The 18,542-nt window shown below is 61.5% G+C and overlaps 2 protein-coding genes and 1 non-coding gene across 6 annotated transcripts in view; 2 read left to right on the forward strand and 1 right to left on the reverse strand.

Moving 5' to 3' along the window:
• The first annotated feature begins 47 nt into the window (after window positions 1–47).
• CBS (cystathionine beta-synthase) lies at window positions 48–9,235 on the forward strand. 2 transcript variants are annotated; one of them, XM_058661571.1, is made up of 15 exons: window positions 48–152; window positions 3,056–3,162; window positions 3,639–3,773; window positions 4,028–4,107; window positions 4,225–4,359; window positions 4,480–4,549; window positions 5,199–5,290; window positions 5,403–5,528; window positions 5,650–5,734; window positions 5,803–5,908; window positions 6,537–6,614; window positions 6,695–6,829; window positions 7,078–7,186; window positions 8,182–8,266; window positions 9,031–9,235. In XM_058661571.1, the coding sequence occupies exons 2-15, from the start codon at window positions 3,111–3,113 to the stop codon at window positions 9,132–9,134; spliced, it is 1,392 nt and encodes a 463-aa protein (XP_058517554.1). In that variant the 5' UTR covers window positions 48–152; window positions 3,056–3,110; the 3' UTR covers window positions 9,135–9,235. The 2 variants fall into 2 exon arrangements, with proteins under 2 accessions (XP_058517554.1, XP_058517553.1); XM_058661570.1 differs by lacking the exon at window positions 9,031–9,235 and adding an exon at window positions 8,524–8,678.
• On the forward strand, window positions 2,214–2,320 carry LOC131479943 (U6 spliceosomal RNA). Its single transcript, XR_009245190.1, has one exon. It is a non-coding gene; the product is annotated as a U6 spliceosomal RNA (small nuclear RNA).
• Window positions 9,236–16,945: 7,710 nt separating the features above from the next.
• Window positions 16,946–18,542, reverse strand: part of PKNOX1 (PBX/knotted 1 homeobox 1) — a 72,593-nt gene continuing 70,996 nt past the window's right edge. For all 3 annotated transcript variants that reach the window (XM_058661580.1, XM_058661579.1, XM_058661581.1), the window contains one exon: window positions 16,946–17,271. In XM_058661580.1, coding sequence (XP_058517563.1) covers window positions 17,060–17,271 — 212 coding nt within the window. In that variant the 3' untranslated portion in view covers window positions 16,946–17,059. The remainder of the gene's footprint in view (window positions 17,272–18,542) is intronic.

The raw sequence follows: 18,542 nt of genomic DNA on the forward strand, positions 1-18,542 counted from the left end.
CCTCACCTCATGAAGACCCACTCTGGAAAAGAAGGCTTGGACAAGGACCAAGAGGCCTCCGAACGCCTCTGGATCCGGCCGGATGCCCCAAGCAGGTGTACCTGGCAGCTGGGCCGGCCCATCGCCGACTCCCCGCACCACCACACGGCCTTGTAAGTCCCTGCTGTTGGCTGTGACACAGCTACTCTGTGGCCCCAGGCTGGGGAGACAGGGTGGTGGGCAGTGAGGACCCCTAGGTGTAAGCACCCCCATTGTCTGGGCCCAGGGGTGCTGGGGTTCACAAGCCAAGGGCTGTGCATGCTGCTGGTACCTGCATCAGCGAGCCCCAGGCAGTGGACACTCCAGGTCAGTATTTGCTGAGCAAACAGGTGTGGGTGTTCGCCTCATCCTCTTGGGGTTTCGGGGGGGGGGAACTTCTGGCCGACTGGCCAGGCACAGGGAGATGGACACTAGGGAGCGTGGGTCAGGCGCCCACCACTTCTCCCTGGCCAAACACGAGGCAGCACAGGCTAATGCCGTCTGAGCCCTGTACAGGGCGTGGCTCTGGCTACAGTGTTGCCTCAGGTGAGGCCTTGAGTCCGAGGAGTCATTCAGCAGCCAGCCAGTCCCCTTCTGGGCATGGAAGATTGATCTGGGGAAGGAAACAGCTTAAAAGCTGCCTGCTCACCGGGGCCGGCCCGGCCAAGCACGGGGCTCGACTGTTCCGTTAGCGTGGGCCCCTCAGAGTGGACACAGTGCACTTGGTTTTTTTTGTCATCAAGTCTGGAACCGGGCAGCGCATTAAGTGTTGTTACTACTGCTTGCACGCGGCGGATGCCCGTGTCCTTGTTGACGATCAGGAGTCAGCCAGTGAGCTGGGTGGAATGCTGCCAGTGGCAGCAGAAAGGAGCAGGGCTGCGAGCCCAGGAGCTCCAAGTGCGGCTGGGTCTCAGATCTGGGCTGCCCGCCAGGTGGACAACAAACCCTGACTGCCCAGGCTGACCAGAGCCAGTGGTGGGGCTACGGGAGCTGGGTGTGGGGAGGAGCGCCGCAGGTCCCTGGAGGGGGTGGAAAGCCAGGTCAGTGCCAAAGCACTGCTCCCTGTCCCGGGTCCCAGCTCACGCACGCGCTCCAGGAGCGTCACCAGCACAGGGACCACAGTCTGTTGGAGGGGACATAGTCAGCAGGGTGTTCTGGGGTGGGGCCACGGGCGCTGGGGTTCTAAAGCCAGAGGGTGTGATGGGACCTGCAGAGGCGCTTGGCACCTGCAGGTACCAGCTGTGACCAGTAGAGTGTCCAGGGGAGCTGAGGCAGTCTTGGAAGAGGGCAGCGGGCCCACCCCTGCTAAGGTTGGGTGAGTGTTGGGCATTTGCCCTTCCCTTCCGCCCACTTGGCCCGTAGCTTCTGCCTTTTGGTACGCTCAGCGTTCCGACCGCTGCCAGCTCCTCAGGTGACCATGAGGCCTTCCATTTGCGTGCTGACCCCGCAGCCTGCATTCTGCCTCCAGTGTGGCCAGGGCTGGACTCCAGCCCAGCCTACACCTGGGCTATGGGCAGGAGCTCTCTGCCCACACTTCCCATTGCCAGCCTGGATGCCCCGACCTGGTTCAGCTGGAGGGCAGGACGACGTCTCAGCCCCACCACGGGGCTGGGGCTTCTGACCCGGCCTGCAACCTGCTGTGGCCTGCCTGGGCCCTGGGGCAGCTTCTGCCTCCACCCTGGCAGGCACGTGCCTGCCGCGCCTCCTCAGGGTTGAGGTCATCCCCTGCCCGCAGCCAGGAGAGGCAGAGGTGTGCAATCCAAGTGGTGGCTTTACCTACTGTCCCCTCACTTTTTGTTTCATATTTTATTATTTAAAGATTTATCCAGGGGCTGGCGTCGTGGTATAGAGCCATCAGTTGTGATGTTGGAGTACCTTATGATCAGTGTAGATCCCGGCTGCCCCACTTCTGACCGGCCCCCTGCTGGTGCGCCTGCGTGGGAAGGCAGGGAGGACGGCCCAGTGCAGGGGCCCTGCACCTGCGTGGGAAGGCAGGGAGGACGGCCCAGTGCCGGGGCCCTGCACCTGCGTGGGAGGCCCAGATGGAACTGCAAGCGCCTGGCAGCCACTGGGAGAGAAGCAGCAGATGGAAGATGTGTTGCTCTCTGCTGTGTAACTCTTGCTTTCAGATACATGAAATAGATCCTCAGAAGAAATATATATATATATGTATATATTTAAAAAGTATAGTGCTGGTGCTCGCTTCGGCAGCACATATACTAAAATTGGAACGATACAGAGAAGATTAGCATGGCCCCTGCACAAGGATGACACGCAAATTCGTGAAGCGTTCCATATTTTTGAAGGAATTCATGATGGGGGAAGGGTTTGGGGTGAAGGGGGGGGAATCCCAGTACCTATGAAATTGTGTCATGTAATACAATGTACTTAATGAATAAATGAATATTAAAAAAAAAAAAAAAAGTATAGTGCTGGCACAGGAGGTGAGAGATGACAGGGAGATCTCTGACAGTGCACTTCCCAAATGCTTGCGACAACTGAAGCCCGGAGCCCAGAGTTCCATCCAGGTCTCCCCAGGGAGTGGCCGGAGCCGTCGCCCATTGCCTTCTGGGGTGCAGTGTAGCAGGAGGCTGGGGCGGAAGTGGGGAGCCGGGCCTCGAGCTGGACCGGGTGTCCTGGGCTGCAGTGCTGCCAGGTGGCACCGTGGCCCTGGGCCCTCCCTGCCATGCTTGCTGTGCCTTCTTCATTGGGAAATAATTGGATGCTCGTGGAGCCGGCCCCTTCACCCCTCGCCCAGCTGCCACCCTCTAGTGTCCTTTGCAGGTGACCCAAGTTCACCTCCAAACCCAGGAAATAGGGGCATGAGTTAGTTTGTGTAGGTTTCCACGGGTGAACACGTGTGTCACTAACTTCCACGTGTGGGTCGATGTGGGCTCCCAGGTCCCACCTTGCTGCCGGCTCTCAGCTCTGGGTCCGTCTCCAGCAGCACACGCAGGCTACGTGGGGCTGTTCTGCTTCGTGTATCGCCTTTTCCATGTGACTGTGGGCTCCCCTCCCCTGTCTCTCTCTGCCTTAGGACAGAATCGCCAAAAATCTTGCCAGACATTCTGAAGAAAATCGGTAATACCCCCATGGTCCGCATCAATAAGATTGGGAAGATCCACGGCCTGAAGTGTGAGCTGTGTGAGTTCCCAGGGGAGTAGGGGGACAGGCTCGGTGGGCCCAGGATGAGGCTGGGAGCTGGCTTCTGCAGGGTCGAGGTCCTGCCCCAAGGTGGGGTGGGGGGACGTGCAGCCGTGTGCTATGAAGGGTGGAAGACCCAGGGTCAGGGGTCAGGGCAGGTGCGGAGAGCCAGCTAGGTCTTTAGTCGGGAACAAGTGTGGGAGTTTGCTGTGGACTCAGCCGGGGAGGCGTGGTCGGGTGTCCGTGGGGCCAGCATCTCTGCTGTGGGCTGGATAGCAAGCGGCTGTCCCAGGCAGGTACTTGGCCGGCCGGGCATCCCAGGCCATCTCCAAGCCCAGTGCTTGGCATAGAGCTGGTGCAAGTGCCTAGGTCAGACGGTCATGCGCTGTGCCCGGGTGGAGGTGTGGGGGTATCCCGGATGACTGCCTGGGGCGGGGTGGGCCTCCTCACTCCCAGTGGCTTGTGCTGGCTTGCAGTGGCCAAGTGCGAGTTCTTCAATGCGGGCGGGAGCGTCAAGGACCGCATCGGCCTGCGCATGATCGAGGATGCAGAGAGGGCTGGGACCCTGCGGCCTGGGGACACCATCATCGAGCCCACGTCAGGCAACACGGGTGGGTGCTGGCCTGAGCCCCAGGTCTGTATGTCCCCACCCAGCTGAGGGCCCCCGGGGGCAGCCAGGCCAAGGCCTGGTAGGACGGGGGGGGACGTCCGCTCTGTGCACCTGCTTGCCCCTCTTGGTGTTGCTGTGTCCCCATCCGTCACTCATCCGCTGGGAGAGGGCAGAGAGGAGACCAGTCCTGGGGCTGGACAAGGGCAGGGGTTAGGCTGGAGGCCCTGGCCACCCTCATGCCCCTGCCACCTGCAGGCATTGGGCTGGCGCTGGCTGCTGCCGTGAAGGGCTACCGCTGTATCATTGTGATGCCAGAGAAGATGAGCTTGGAGAAGGTGTGGGGTAGGGAGAGGTCGGGAGGGGTGGGTGGCCCTTGAGGGAAGAGGTGGGCGTCTCTGGGCCCTGGGTGGCTGGTAGGCAGGTGGCGACTACGTCTCCCCACGTGCACACAGGTGGACGTCCTGCGGGCCCTGGGCGCTGAGATTGTCAGGACGCCCACCAGCGCCAGGTTCGACTCCCCTGAGTCCCACGTTGGGGTAGCATGGCGGCTTAAGAATGAAATCCCCAACTCACACATCCTGGACCAGGTGAGACTGGGTGGTCCGGGTAGGCTGGGTTAACCCAGGTCGGGGCTGGGGCAAGCTGGCCGCTGGGCTTGGAGAAGGGTGCTCCCCACCTTGGGTTCACAGCTCTGCCCTCACCCACAGTACCGCAACGCCAGCAACCCGCTAGCTCACTACGACACCACGGCAGAGGAGATCCTGCAGCAGTGTGACGGTGTGTGTCCAGCCCCGTGCCAGCCACCACGCCCTGCCTGGCCTGTGCCCGCTCTGGAGTTGTAGACGTGCAGTGCCAGGTGCTCGGCCTGTCTCCTGTTCCTGTTCAGGCTGAGCTGGGCTCCTGGCTGGCGCTGCAGGCTTTTGGGTGGCAGCCTGGGCCTCGGGCTCAGCCCTAGGTTTGCTGAGTCCAAGGTGGGGGAACTGGCTCCTGGGAAATGCCCCTACCCCAGGTGCCAAGGCTGGGGGAGGGGTGCTGCTGCAAGGACTGTGCCCTAGGCTTCCTGTTGGGGCTCTGGTGTCTACTTTGGCTTGGCACAGCCCCATGCCATTCCTCATGGGCAGGGCAAGAATGTGTAGGTGTAGCCTGGTTGGCCCTCTGCCTGGCACCTGGGTGCCCGCTCCAGCCCAGGCATGTCTGCTCTGGAGCCCGAGGCTGGGTGATGGGTTAGTTCCCAATTCCATTGCTGTTCTTATTGTCTAAGACTCTTGAGAGCCTGGGAACGAACCCCACAGAAACCCCACCTGTGCCAAGAGCCTCCTGCTGGCATTGGTCCCCATGGACCCTGCCGGACACTGGGTGCTGTGCAGAGCCTTTGCTGGCAGGATGGGGTGGGTGGGGCCTGAGGCTGGTCTCTTTCCGCCCCCAGGGAAGCTGGACATGCTGGTGGCCTCTGCAGGTACAGGCGGCACTATCACGGGCATCGCCAGGAAACTGAAGGAGAAGTGTCCTGGCTGCAGGGTAAGAGGGTGCCCCTGCCCAGGTCTGGAAGGGTTGGTAGGGGGAGTTGCTCCTGGCACAGGTGGCCCTCACAGAGCCTGAGGCCACCCACCCTGTCCCACCGCACCTGCAGATCATCGGTGTAGACCCCGAGGGCTCTATCCTGGCGGAGCCGGAAGAGCTCAACCAGACGGATGTGACAACCTATGAGGTGGAAGGGATCGGCTACGACTTCATCCCCACGGTGCTGGACAGGATGGTGGGTGTGGCCGGCACCTGGCCAGGGCAGGGAGGGGGCGGTGGTGGAGCCCAGGTGGCCGTGGCCCTGGCATGGACGGGGCCAGAGCCTCTGAGGTGACAGCCGGCCACGCCCGCCACAGGTGGTGGACAAGTGGTACAAGACCAGCGATGAAGAGGCCTTCGCCTTTGCCCGCATGCTGATCGCCCAGGAGGGGCTGCTGTGCGGTGAGTGTGTGCACAGGGCGTGCAGGCGCCCTCCCGCTGCCGGGGGTCTGACCTGCTCTCCTCGGCAGGTGGCAGTGCCGGCAGTGCTGTGGCCGTGGCTGTGAAGGCAGCACAGGAGTTGCAGGAGGGTCAGCGCTGCGTGGTCATCCTGCCCGACTCCGTGCGCAACTACATGTGAGTTACGTGGAACTACCCTGAGGCCGGCGGGGAGGGGAACCCAGCCCCTGCCCTCAGTTTTGGGGCCCCGTGTCTTAGGGTCGCGTCTTCCCACCTGCTTTGGGTGTTGGATTGGAGACACATTTCCATGGTGACTGCGCCGCCAAGCGGAGTCACAGGGCACGCCACTGGCCCCTCGGGGCGCCTCTTGTCCCGCTCCCTACTTGCTGATTCACGGTTCCCCGAGAAGGGAGAGCCAGGACAGCCTGGCTGGTGGCTTGGAGCAGGAGCCGGCCCTGGGAACGCCTCCCTGCCAAGCTCAGTCTGGCCCAGCATGCAGGAGCTAAGCCCACCCTGCCCCAAATCAGCTGCCTTTGGCAGAGGCAGCTCGGGGCCTGAAGCCCCCTGCTGGGTGGCCTGAGCCGGGCTCCCATCCCCCGCTCCCTGTGCACTGGGCTGGTCTGCTGTGTGTGCCACGGGCAGTGTGTGCGTCCGTGCCTGCACGAGGGTCGGGCCAGGTGCCTGTGTGCAAGGTGTGCGGGCACGTCTGCTCCCGGCTTCGCCGGCCTTGCCTTTTTGGGCAGATCCCACAGCCCCTGAGGTGAGGGGCCAGGCAGGTGGCTGCTTAGCAAGCCTTCCCATGCAGGTCCAAGTTCCTGAGTGACAAGTGGATGCTCCAGAAGGGCTTCCTGAAGGAGGAGGTGCTGTCTGAGAAGAGGCCTTGGTGAGGATTCTGGGGTGGGGTGCCCGGCTGGGCCTGGCTGTGGACGCACCCGCTAAGCTTGCCCGGCCCGCCCTGCCCAGGTGGTGGCCTCTCCGGGTACAGGAGTTGAGCCTGGCGGCCCCGCTGACCGTGCTGCCCAGCGTCACTTGCAAGCATACCATCGATATCCTCCGTGAGAAGGGCTTCGACCAGGCGCCCGTCGTGGATGAGGCAGGGTCAGTGCAATGGCTGTCCTTGGCCACTGCCCGCTGTGCCCAGGGCCCACTGAGCTGGTGCCCGGGCTTCAAGCAGGCCGCTCTGGGCCTCGGAGGCAGGTGCCTTCAAGCAGGCCGCTCTGGGCACTAGGGGAGGGTGGCCCCTGCCACAGGGAGGGGCTCTGCCAAAGCCCAAGTGTGAGGGGAGCAGGGCGGCAGGGTGCGCAGCCCCAGGGCCCGTCCCCCAGCCTGCGTCTGCCTGCCCGCAGGGAGATCCTAGGCATGGTGACGCTCGGGAACATGCTGTCATCCCTGCTGGCCGGGAAGGTGCGGCCGTGGCAGCCCGTCTGCAAGGTCCTGTACAAGCAGTTCAAGCAGGTGCGTCTGCCCACCTTGGGGTGAGGGCCTTGACCTAAGATCTGCTCCCCACCTGGGAGCCAGCCAGATGAGGGTCGTGGCACATGCCAAGCACAGGAGTGAGGACATACTGGGGTCTCATCGCAGTCCTCTGCCGCCCACCATGGGGGTTCCCACCACCTATGTTGAACCCCCATCTGTTCTGGGAATGCAGCCTCCACTGCCCAGGGCAGCACAGCCAGGATTTGGAACCTGCTGTGCCCATTGGGACTTGGTCACCGTGGCTGTGCCCTGGTCCCCACCACGTGCCCAGGATGGAGTGCAGCCCGAGGGTGGCCCTGGAGGGCACTGAGCCCAGGTGGAGCTGGGTTCCTCGGCCCTGTGGGGCCTCGCAGGGGCCCTGGAAGCTGCCCAGGGACTGACTGATTTGAGGAGCAGAATTGCGGTAAAGAAGTGCCTGGCACTGTGGGGCAGCGGGATGAACTGTCGCCTGCAGCACCAGCATCTCCTGTGGACGCTGGTTCCAGTCCCGGCTGCTCCACTTCCAATCCAGCTCCCTGCTGGTGCACCTGGGAAAGCAGCGGCCCAAGTGCCTGGGTCCCTGCAGCCACTCGAGAGACCCAGATGGAGCTCCTGGCTTTGGCGCAGCCCAGGCCCGGTGAAGGCCATTGTGGGAGGTGAAGCAGTGGATGGGAGAGCTTTCGCTTTCCTCCCCCTTTCTGTAGCTCTGTTTTTCAAAAAAAAAAAAGGATGATTGAATAGATAGCTCTGGGTCTCCCACATGGGTCCCAGGTGTATCAGCAGGGAGCTGAATGGAGGTGAAACAGCCTGTGCGCGAACCAGTGTTGAGGTGTGATGCTGGCGGCACAGGCAGCAGCTTTACGCGCTATGCTGCAGCATCCGCCCAGAGTGTCACCACGAGAAGGGCACCCCCCACGCACCCTCCCTGACCCAGCCCAGGAGTAGTGGCCAGGCGGCAGCCCTCAGCCTGGCGCTGACGTAGCTCCCCTCCGCAGATCCAGCTGACGGACACGCTGGGCAAGCTCTCGAGCATCCTGGAGACGGACCACTTCGCCGTGGTGCTGCATGAGCCCACCCAGTGTGAGTGGGGTGCTTGCAGCCCTCTGCCTCACCCCGGGACTCCCAGGCCAGAGGCTGTGCCCGCCTGCAGTGCCTGGGCGAGGAGGCAGTCTTGGGGAATGTGTCCTGTATGCCCTCCGAGGGACTGCTGTCGGGGAAGCCCAGGGCCCATAGGCAGTGCGGGATCCTGGTCCGCCCCCATCTGCCTAGCCTGGCCTGGCTCAGCCCGGGGCCAGCGCGAGGGCCCTGCAGCCTCTCTCCCGTCCTTGGCTCTGCAGCACAGGACCAGGCCTGGCCAGGAGTGGGGGGGCCTGCAGGTAGGTACGCCCCGCCCGGGGCCCAGGAGCTGCCAGGGTCTGAACCCAAGCTCAGGGCGGGGGTCCCTCCTGGCGGTCCCATGCTTAGTTTGAGTTTGTAAAGGTCTCGGTCCCAGATTCAGAGCCCCAGCTGTGTGATAGGCTCGTCCCCCAGGCCCTCGGGGACAAGAGTTTGGGGGGCATGGGCTGAGCCACACCTGAGAAGTTTGGGGTCACAAATGCATGCAGAACGCCTGGTTTCAGAGTCGCACACAGGAGGCTCCAGCTCTGCACTGTCCTCTCGGGTGTCCCATCCTGGAAGTCACAGGTGGCCGGGCCAGCGCTGTGACTGCACCTGGCCTGTGAGGGTTGCTGTTGTCCCACTTGCTGCCCTTGGCTCTGGGAGGCCAGGCGACACCCTGACACCTTCCCTACCACTGCCTCGGCTCTGGCGGCCTTCCAACCCACTGCCCACTTCCCCCCCTGCAGACCATGGCGCTGGGCAGCCCAGTAGGCGGCAGGCAGTATTTGGCATCGTCACAGCCATCGACCTGCTCAACTTCGTGGCCTCCCGGGAGAGTGACCACCAGTGACCCGCCCCCATGCCTTCGCTCCCTGCCTGGCCCTTGGTCTGACGCTCTGGGCCTTGTCTTGGTTACACTAATGCTCAGCTGTCCTGTCCAGATGAATCTATGGCTTCTGGATTAAAGGTTTTCTTTAAAATAAACTGTGCTGTCTTTCTGAGGAGCTGTTCCTGGCAGGGTAAGGAGCAGGAGCTGGGGACGAGGGAACTGGGGAGCGCAGCATCCAGGCTCAGTAGGCTGGGTCACCACTGTGCTCGCAGTCCTGGGTCACCACTGTGGCAGCATGCGAGGTCCCACACTGGGCCAGGACAGTTTTCCCATCCTTGGGCCACCTGTAGGCTACTTCCTGCCTGGGCACTCCCACGTCTAGCCTTCCGCCCTGCGCAAGACTGGGCCTACAAGTGGCAGTACAGTGGGTCTCTGTGGCTGAATCCCACCCACTGCCTGGGGATGCCGGGCCCTGCCCACTCCCCGTAGCTCCTGTGACACCGGCATCTTGAAGGGTTCATGGAAAATGCAACTGGTGTTGGGCCCAGCTTGGTGACCTAGTGGCTAAGGTCCTCGGCTTGAAAGCGCTGGGATCCCATATGGGCACCGGTTCTAATGCCAGCAGCCCCGCTGCCCATCCAGCTCCCTGCTTGTAGCCTGGGAAAGCAGTCGAGGACGGCCCAAAGCCTTGGGCCCCTGCACCTGCATGGGAGACCTGGAAGAAGTTCCTGGCTCCTGGCTTCGGATCGGCACAGTGCTGGCCATTGCAGTCACGTGAGGAGTGAACCATTGGACGGAAGGTCTTCCTCTCTGTCTCTCCTCCTCTCTGTGTATCTGACTTTATGATAAAAAAAATGTTTAAAAAGAAAAGAAAATGTAACTGGTGTCATTAGCAGGGACCTGAGATGCCCCTGGCTTGCTTCTCGGCCATCCTGCACACATGGCTCCCACCTCATGTTTCATGGTGGCTGTGTGAGCACCAGCCTTTGTATCCAGTGGGAAGGGCGACAGAAGGGAACACTCAGTGCCCACAGGTGAAATAGAAAAAGCTAGGTAGGCATGGCCAGACATGGGTATCTCATATGGGCACTGGGTTCTATACTTCCTATCCAGCTCCCTGCTAAAACCCCTGGGGAAGGAGGGCCGGCTGGGGTGGGAGGCCCTGACCATTGCGACCACACTCACAAGTGAGCGCTGTGACATCACTCCCGAGCACATGCCGTGGCATCCCCATGCAGCAGGCTTGGGCCCGGCCTCAGCAGGAAGGGCTCCACAGGGTGCTCCCAGGGAGTGAGCTGTAGAGACCAGCCACTGTGCAAGGCCACTCCCGAGGTGTCCAGAGGACGCCCGCCCACAGAGGGCAGGGGAGGAGGTGGTGGGGGTCCTGTGTGGAGTGGGGAAAGGCAGCTCTAAGGATGGCTGCATGCTGGGCTGGTGCTCCAGTGTCAGGCCTGCCTGTGTCCCACAGGGACCTGTGTCATGGGACTCCGGCTGGGTGTCTGGGTTTGCATCTGGGTTCAGCTGCCATCTGTAGCTTCTTGCTGTTCTGCACCTCGGTAGGCGGCAGGTGGTGGCTCCACTGGTTGGTTGGTCCCCGGCCACTCCCGCGGGGAACCTGGGTGGAGTTCTGGGCTCCTGACTCTGGCCTGGGCCACGGAGGGCTGTGGGGAGTGGATCTGTGGCCAGAGTTCTCTGTATTTCTGCCTTTCAGATGAATGGGGTCACCCTGCATGACCTGGGGGAGCCTGCCAGCCGTCAGCGCAGACTCCAGCTGGTGCTCCATTTCCCATGCGGACCCCTGGTGGCTTGCACCTGCTGCACCGGCCTTGGGGGACGCCCGTTCTTACTGTCGGCCTGCTGAGATCCAGCAGGCATCAGGCTCCCTGGGCACCAGCTGTGCGTCATGCATGGGCCCATGGGCACAGTCAGTGCCCAGCGCCAAGCCGAAATGTCCCGTTGTTGGCTTAGAAATGCCGGCTGAGCAACTGTCATACCAACAGTTATACAAGAGACATGTCGCCTGCTCAGTGGACAAATGGCTGCCTAGCTGGGACACCACTGGACAGGGCTGACCCAGGAGCCCCTCAGGGACTCAGCCCCAGAACCACGTGCAGCCCCAACAAAGCTTGTGTGGAGGCGGAGCCAGCCAAAAGGGCCTGGGAAATTGGGGCAGGGAGGGGAAGAAGGCAGGTGCCTCCCAAGCATCAGCTGGGCAGAGGTCTCCTGACGGCCCAGCATGGTGGAGGCAACAGGCTCACCCCCAGGCGGGCACAGCCATGCAGACCTGGGTCAGCCTCACCTCACCCAGGCGGGCACAGCCACGCAGACCTGGGTCAGCCTCACCTCACCCAGGCGGGCACAGCCATGCAGACCTGGGTCAGCCTCACCTCACCCAGGCAGGCACAGCCACGCAGACCTGGGTCAGCCTCTGTAGCAGCATCCTAAACAAGGTCCCCAAGTGTGCTACCCACGCATCAGCACTGGGAGCCGGAGTCTGTGCTCCACCGCCAGAGGGGAGAGCTCTGAGTCTGGGCAAGAAGCACGCGGGCTGGGCCGCCTGTGCCAGGCTCTCTTTCCCTGTGCCCTGGGCTGCCATCCAACACAGAGACTGGGAGCCCAGATGAGCGCGCTTCAAGCAGTGGCATGTCCTGGCACCATGTCCAGGGTTGGTGGTAAGGAAGGTTAATTTGGCATCAAGAGGTCCACAGGGCACAGAGCCCACAGGCCACGAGATCCTCACTGCTCCTGGAGACTGCTCACCACCCAGGACCAGGACCAGCAGGCAGAGGCCTTGAACCTGACTCCACTCGGTGCCCGGACCCAGAGCATTGCTTCGCGCCCACTCCCATTTCTGTTCAGCTCATAGCCCTGAGATGAGACCCCTCTCATCACATACATTCCTGCAACCCAGCCAGGTTCCCTGACCACGCGGGCCTCAGCGCCCTTGTGGGTGGCACCCTGTGGGCCTTCCCAGAAGTGTGTCCTCAGCCTCCAGGGCCAGGGAGCGTCTGGCATGTTCCCGCTGCCCCTTGCCCCACACAGTCCTGGTTCAAGGTCTCCTACCTGTGCCCATCAGCATGCAGAGGGCATCTGAGGCCCCCACCTTGCCAGGCAAGGAGGAAGGTGGCTCATCCCGTCACCCACCCAGAGGCAGGGGCACATTCAGTGACCCTCGGGGGCCGCTGCTGGAGGAAGCTGAAGCCACACACACCCCAGCCTGCCACTGCAGGGCCCACTTCACCCTGGCGGCCCTAGCATTCTACGCAGCCAGCATCCAATCAGAGAAACTGCCTCCACTGTTGGGGACAAAGCCGCCACCGACCCAGAGCAGGGCTACCTGGTGTGACACCTTCCCCAGCAGTGCCCTCCACCAAGGGGCCCGCAGGGCTCTCCCTGGGGCCTCCACCATGCCCAGGGCCGCAGGGGAGCCTGTGGAGCCCAGGGTAAGGACAGTGTTGGCCCTTCCACGACACACTCACTTCATTTGGCACTGCCTGCACTCGCCAGATGCCTGTGCCAGGTCCCTGTACTCCTCCCAGCAGGGCATAGATACGCACTCCCCCACACACAGGGCCACAGCTCTAACCACTGCCTGCCAGCTGGGTCCATCCCCTGTGCTCCCTGGCTACAGCGGAGCTACACACCCCCTGCTACCCCTCTACTCGCCCTGACTCCCTCCCTCTCCTCCCCAGGGTGGCAGACCCAGCTCCCACACTGTAGCTCCTCAGGCCTCCTCCCATTAGGTCAGCCCAGTCCCATGGCTTCCCAGCAGCCCGTGCAGCCAGGCCTCTCGCCCTGATGGAAGAAGCCGTGGTGCTGAGACCTGGGGTCTTCGCAATGCACAGGGGCATTCCTGAGCAGTTCAGTGGGTGTGGACTGCTGTGTTCTCAAAATACGAAAAATCTGATTCTTCCTCGAGCCGTCTTGCACACGTGTCTGAGCAGCCAGCAGCGTCACTCTCCGGAGAAAGGCCAATTCCATCCTGCTGGGACCCGACTGCTCCGTGCTCACATTCACGCTTGCTGGTTCTCAAGGGCCGCCTCCTGTGTTCCCTCGAGTAGCAGGACGGAGAACAGAGAGCTGACCAAGGCAGCAGCCGGGAAACACGGCTGGGGTTGGGCACACTGACTCAGCTGGTGGCAGCGTCCTGTGTGGACCGGAGAGGCTGAGCTGCAGGACAGGCCTGGCCGCAGTGGGGTGCATGGGCGCAGCACCCACTGGGCTGAGGCACGCATATCTTGCCCAAGGCGCCCCGAGCACTGGCCGCAGGTGTGCGCTTTCCAGAATTCTCAATTCTTTTTTCTAAATAATAAACTCATGTTTTTTATACTAACATATTTTTTCAGTAGTGACTTTTTTAATGTGTTTCTGTAATGTTTTCTTGTCAGTGTGTCTTCAATTATCCCCAGCCCTGGTAACAACGGTATCTTCCAACAGAAGCACTTTGGACAACGTACCTGTGAACTGTCACCTTCCACTGCCCTGTCCCAGTGCGGCCCAGTCCCAACCCCCACTGGTAAGTGCTGCAGCCTAGTCCTGCCCAGCCTCCAGCTGTCCCTGGCCTTCACACAAACCAGTAGGTGATAGCCTAGCCTAGCCCTGCATGGCCCACACCCCATCCTGGCTCCTGTGCGTGCCGGTGTGCCACAGTTTGGCCTAGCCCTGTCCAGTCCATGCCCCGCCCGAAAGCCACAGTCCACGCCTCCACAGTCAACCCACTCACTTGCCAGGTCCTGCCTGGCCTGACCAACACCCAACCTATTCACATGCTCAACAGTGAGAACAACGGCCCACCGGGGGGGTTCCCCAAGTTCCCCGACCAGGCCCACTCCCAGAACCATGTCACGCATGCCAGTGGGTATGAGGCACTTACCTGGCATGAGCTGTCCCCCATCGGCAGCCTGTGTGTGTGCTGGTGGATGTTGTGGCCTGGCCCACCCCATATCCAATTCTTGGGTGCACCTGTGGGTGCTTCAGCCTGGATCAGCCCAGCCTGTTCCCCACCCCAGCACCCATGAGTGTTGGTGAGTTCCACGGTCATGCCTAGCTCTGCTCATCACCACTCCCAGCCCTCAAGCATACCAGCTGGTACTGGAGTCACACAGGGGTGAGCCCACGATCCCCCACAGGATCTGTTCCCAGACCCGGTTCTCTTGCATGCTGGTAGTGTCATGACCCAGCCTGGTGTATTCTACCCCCTGCCCCGACACTCTCTGACGAGTACTGTGGTTGAGCCCTGCCAGGCAGCGCCCCCACTCCCCGCCAGCACGGCTTTAATGCCAGTAGGCAGTGGCTGATACCCCGAAAGATCCTCTGGTTTCCCTCCTCCAAGCCCGCCCCCCCCGCCACCGGTCTCAGCCCCCTCGTTTCCCTGCAAGTGCAGCAGCCTGGTTGGGGAAGTCCCTCAGAAGTCACCCCTCACCTGTCACGTTCTCCCTCAGCAGTCCTCCCTGCCACACATCCCCAGACCTGCCTCCCCGAGCACTCCACAGCCCCCACGCCTGTGAGTGCACAGATCCCCACACCCAGTCCTCCAGCACGGGGCCCACTCGTGGAAATGTGAGTTGAGCTGAAGGTGCCAGGCGAGGGCCACCTCTTACTGCCACACAGCAGGCAGGCTTCAGACACACACGGAGCAGGTTTACATTTTTTAATGTTTTTGATTTGATAAATCAATTGCTTCGCAAAAATCCTTTTAAAGACAACAATCCAAGAAACATTGTTACAGTATTCACATTTTAAAGATTGTCAGTTTCAAAGACCAAATGTGACGCCATCAGTGGGAGATCGCTGCCTTAGATCTCCGTCAGAGGGCCTAGCGCCGGCCACGCACCCAGCGGCTGCCCTGTGGCTGCTCACGGGCACGATGGGGCCCTCCGCTGGCCACATGCAATGCCCCAGCGTCCTGGGTTGTAAGGGGTTACCTAGCATTCTGGGTAAACACGTCTACACATCTGACTAAGTGGAACTGGACCACAGGGAGCAGAGTCAGCTGCCGCCAGTGTCCTCTTGTCCACCTGCTTGGCTGCCACGCACCGATCCAGGCCTCAAGACACACCCACAGGGGTCCTTTGTAAGGAAGAACAGAGCGGGGTCACAGCAGGGGCAGGTGGCAGGAGCTGTTACCAGAGACCACCGCCACCAGAGCCGCTTCTGGTGTCCATGGGAGGGGAGAGGGGCACAGGAAACCCAGGCTGATCCCTCAGCTCTGGCTTTCCAAACCTGCTCCATCCTGCCAGAAGTCAACACGTGCACCCAGGAGAGCCGGGCTCAGCCGGGGAGAGGCCCCGGCGCAGGTGCTGGGAGAGCCGGGCTCAGCCGGGCAGAGGCCCCGGCGCAGGTGCTGGCGTCTCGGGTCAACGGCCATCTGCCACACTGACAGGACAGCAGCCCGGGCAGGAGGGGGGAGGGATGAGAAGTGCCAGCAAATGGAAGTAAAATTGGTGGAATACAGCTTAAGTCATCTTTTAGTTTTGTCTAGACCTGACTTAAAATGTTAAAACCTACTCATAAATAAGGAAGCCAATGGCTGCTTCGAAAGGCGGCTTGCCCTGACGCAGGTGCTGTCACCACCCGCCCCGGGTTGGCGCTCCGGAGCTGCTGCACAGCTCTGCGTTTCTCGCCGACTTCGAAGTCAATCAGGAGACGCTCTGCTCTTCTTCAATCGATTGACTGAAATCAGCACTGATTTCTTCAAGAAAAAAGTTCCAGCAAAAAGCAGATCTACACCAGCTAAAACAGTCGCTCACCCACACCTCACACCTGGCTCTGCAGGTGGCCCCACGCTGAGTCTCAGCACAGGACCAGCTCGCCACCCGACCACCCCACTCGGGGCAGCCCACGGGGATGACACACAGCCGAAGCTATTCCTGGGGCTTGTCTTCGTCCCTCGATGGTCTCCAGCCTCAGTGGTCCAGGGCGGCGGGGGTGGCGAAGCGATGGAGGCTTCGCAAGGTAGGAAGCCCCCACCACCCCGAGACAGCCTGTGGCCTGCTGCCCACCGCCACCCTGGCTCTGAGCCAACGGGGAGAAGCGTGTCATGCTAGTTTACAACAAACATCTTATGCATAACATACGGTGACTAAAAAAAAGTTCTAGAACAATACAGTTAATGTGGTGAAGGAACCGTAACTGTGGTTGGGCCACACAGGCCAGGGCCAGTGCCGGGGAGAGCGTGGAGCACAGCCCCGGCGGTTGTCCCCCCTCGCTCACCTGGGCCCGGCCTGGGCGTGGGACACAGCACAGCACACAGCAGCAAGCCTGCAGAGCCCACGGCGCCGACTCGCTGCGAGGCCCAGGGTGGCCCGTCTGAGGGCAGCGCCCTGCAGGCTGCTGAGTCCCCACGCTCCAACGGGAAGACGGAGCATGGACGGGGTCGTCTCTAGAATTTTCATCCTCAATATAGTCATAATCCAATTCATAATGAATTTATAAAAATAGCTTTTTATCCAATAATTCCAGCAAGGTAAAAATAGGAGTTTCTTTTTTATATATATAGCAAACCAAACAGGCTCCCTGGAGGCGAGGGCACCCCAGCTTGGTGGAGCCGCCAGCCACGCACCAGGGCACCAGGCAGTCTGTTCTGGTGCTGCCATCACCTCGCACGGGCAATGCTGGCCGCAGAAGCTTCGCGTGGAACGGGGCCACCTGCCCAGCCCGTGGGGGCCTGCAGCAAGCCGCAGCCTGGAGCTCAGACTGCACCACCTTAGGGAAAGCAGCAGCACTGTTTCCTAATCAGGTCGGGGACGACTTGGACGGGGGCCACTCGGCACGTTCCTGCCAGCGACTGCTTTAAAAACCCACACGCAAACCCCGAGGAAGCTGTGGCGCTCCCTGGGCTTACTAGGCAATACAAAAGTGCACTCTTCTATAGCTACATATAAAACATACTAGAAAGAAACTGTAAGATGTTTGCTGTGCAAACTGGAAGTCCCGGAGCAGCCCGTCTAGGGCAGGGGCCCACTGTTGTCAAGCACCAGCCCGCCGAGGTGGCCTGCGGCCAGTGCACCCCCGTCCTCCTCGGCGCTGTCCACAGACTCGTCCTCGCTCTGCCCCGCCATCAGCACCTGTTGCACGGCGAGGGTGGCCCCGTCGGACGAAAGTGACTGCAGGCTGTCCACGTTCATGTTCACAGGCGTGGTGATGGTCACAACGGCTCCTGCGGCACAGCACCGGGCATGGCCTCAGCCAGGGCGCCCCCTCCGCTCCAGGGACCCGTGTTTGTCCTCCCGGAGACCAGAGCCTGGCTCTGCCAGGGCTGATTGAGAACCCAGATCAACACGGGCCAAGAGTGGGTGGGTGAGCGAGATGAGGAGGCCGAGGAGACGCAGAGGGAGACGGGAACCATGCAGCCCGGGGAACATGCCTGCCCCCACTCCACAGGCTAACACTGAGGTGGTCGCAGGTCACCCAACAGTACCCCCAGACCAGATTAGAGGTGTGGCCTGGGGACCTGGGCCCTACTGAGCTGGCCCAAAGCCCAACCCAAGGAGCCTACAAGACAGACAGCGAGTGTGGGAGATGTGGCGGGGGGGTTGTGGCACGCTGGGGCAGACTGATCAGGGGGAGACAGACTCCTGGGTTCCTGGGCCACATCAGACTAGGGGTACTAGGGCACATGTGGGAGGCAGAATGAGGGACGTGGGGAAGTCAGGATGGAGGCAAGATGTGCCTTCCACTGGCCATGCGTGTCCGTCATTCAACACCCAGAAAAGGGAATGCCTAACTAACACCCAGATTAAAAGAGGAAAGAAACATGAGGGGCCAGTGTTGTGGCATAGCGTGTTAGGTCTCTGCCCATGGTGCTCCACTTCTGATCCAGCTCCCTACTAATGTGCTTGCAAAGGCAGGGGAGGATAGTCCAAGTGCTTGGGGACCCTGAGGATGCTCCTGGCTGTTGGTTTCTGCCTGGCCCACACGTGGCTACATGGAGAATGAACCAGATGCTTCTCTCTCCATAACTCTACCTTCCAAATAAGACAAATCAATATGAAACGTGAGCATGAGGTCACCCCAGGTCAAAGGCCGAGTGAGGAGGACAGAGCAGTCCTTGGGGACACGAGCACAGCTCACAGGAAGCTAAACAGAGACCGGCAGTGTGACCCACAGCCCACACTAACCGCAGGACATTCATCACCATGGCGAGTGTCCCTGCGGCAGCCAGCGGTGCCAGCAGCTGCATGTCCCAGCAGGTCAGGGGCCACATGTTCCGGGCTCCCCCCAGCTCCCACAGCCACTGCAGGTTCGGGCCTGTGCTGCAAGCATGGGCAGCTGACGCCGCACTGCTGTGCGCCACCCAGCAAGTCGGCAAGGCCAAGACACCTGACGCAGCCCAGGGCACACCTGGGTCCAAAGCCCTGCAGGCTGGCCAGACAGCAGACTCGTGCCCGCCTTCCAGAAACAGCCACCGCCGGGGAAAAGCAGGGCTGT

This window comes from Ochotona princeps, chromosome 3, assembly GCF_030435755.1.
Source record: "Ochotona princeps isolate mOchPri1 chromosome 3, mOchPri1.hap1, whole genome shotgun sequence".
Lineage (NCBI taxonomy): Eukaryota > Metazoa > Chordata > Mammalia > Lagomorpha > Ochotonidae > Ochotona > Ochotona princeps.

Excerpts from the sequence above, each read along its gene's own strand:
- CBS (XM_058661570.1), top strand. The coding sequence starts at position 3,111 with ATGGTCCGCATCAATAAGATTGGGAAGATCCACGGCCTGAAGTGTGAG. Across the intron at positions 6,615-6,694 it reads CTGTCTGAGAAGAGGCCTTG|GTGGTGGCCTCTCCGGGTAC; the intron begins GTGAGGATTCTG and ends CGCCCTGCCCAG. Across the intron at positions 6,830-7,077 it reads CCCGTCGTGGATGAGGCAGG|GGAGATCCTAGGCATGGTGA; the intron begins GTCAGTGCAATG and ends GCCTGCCCGCAG.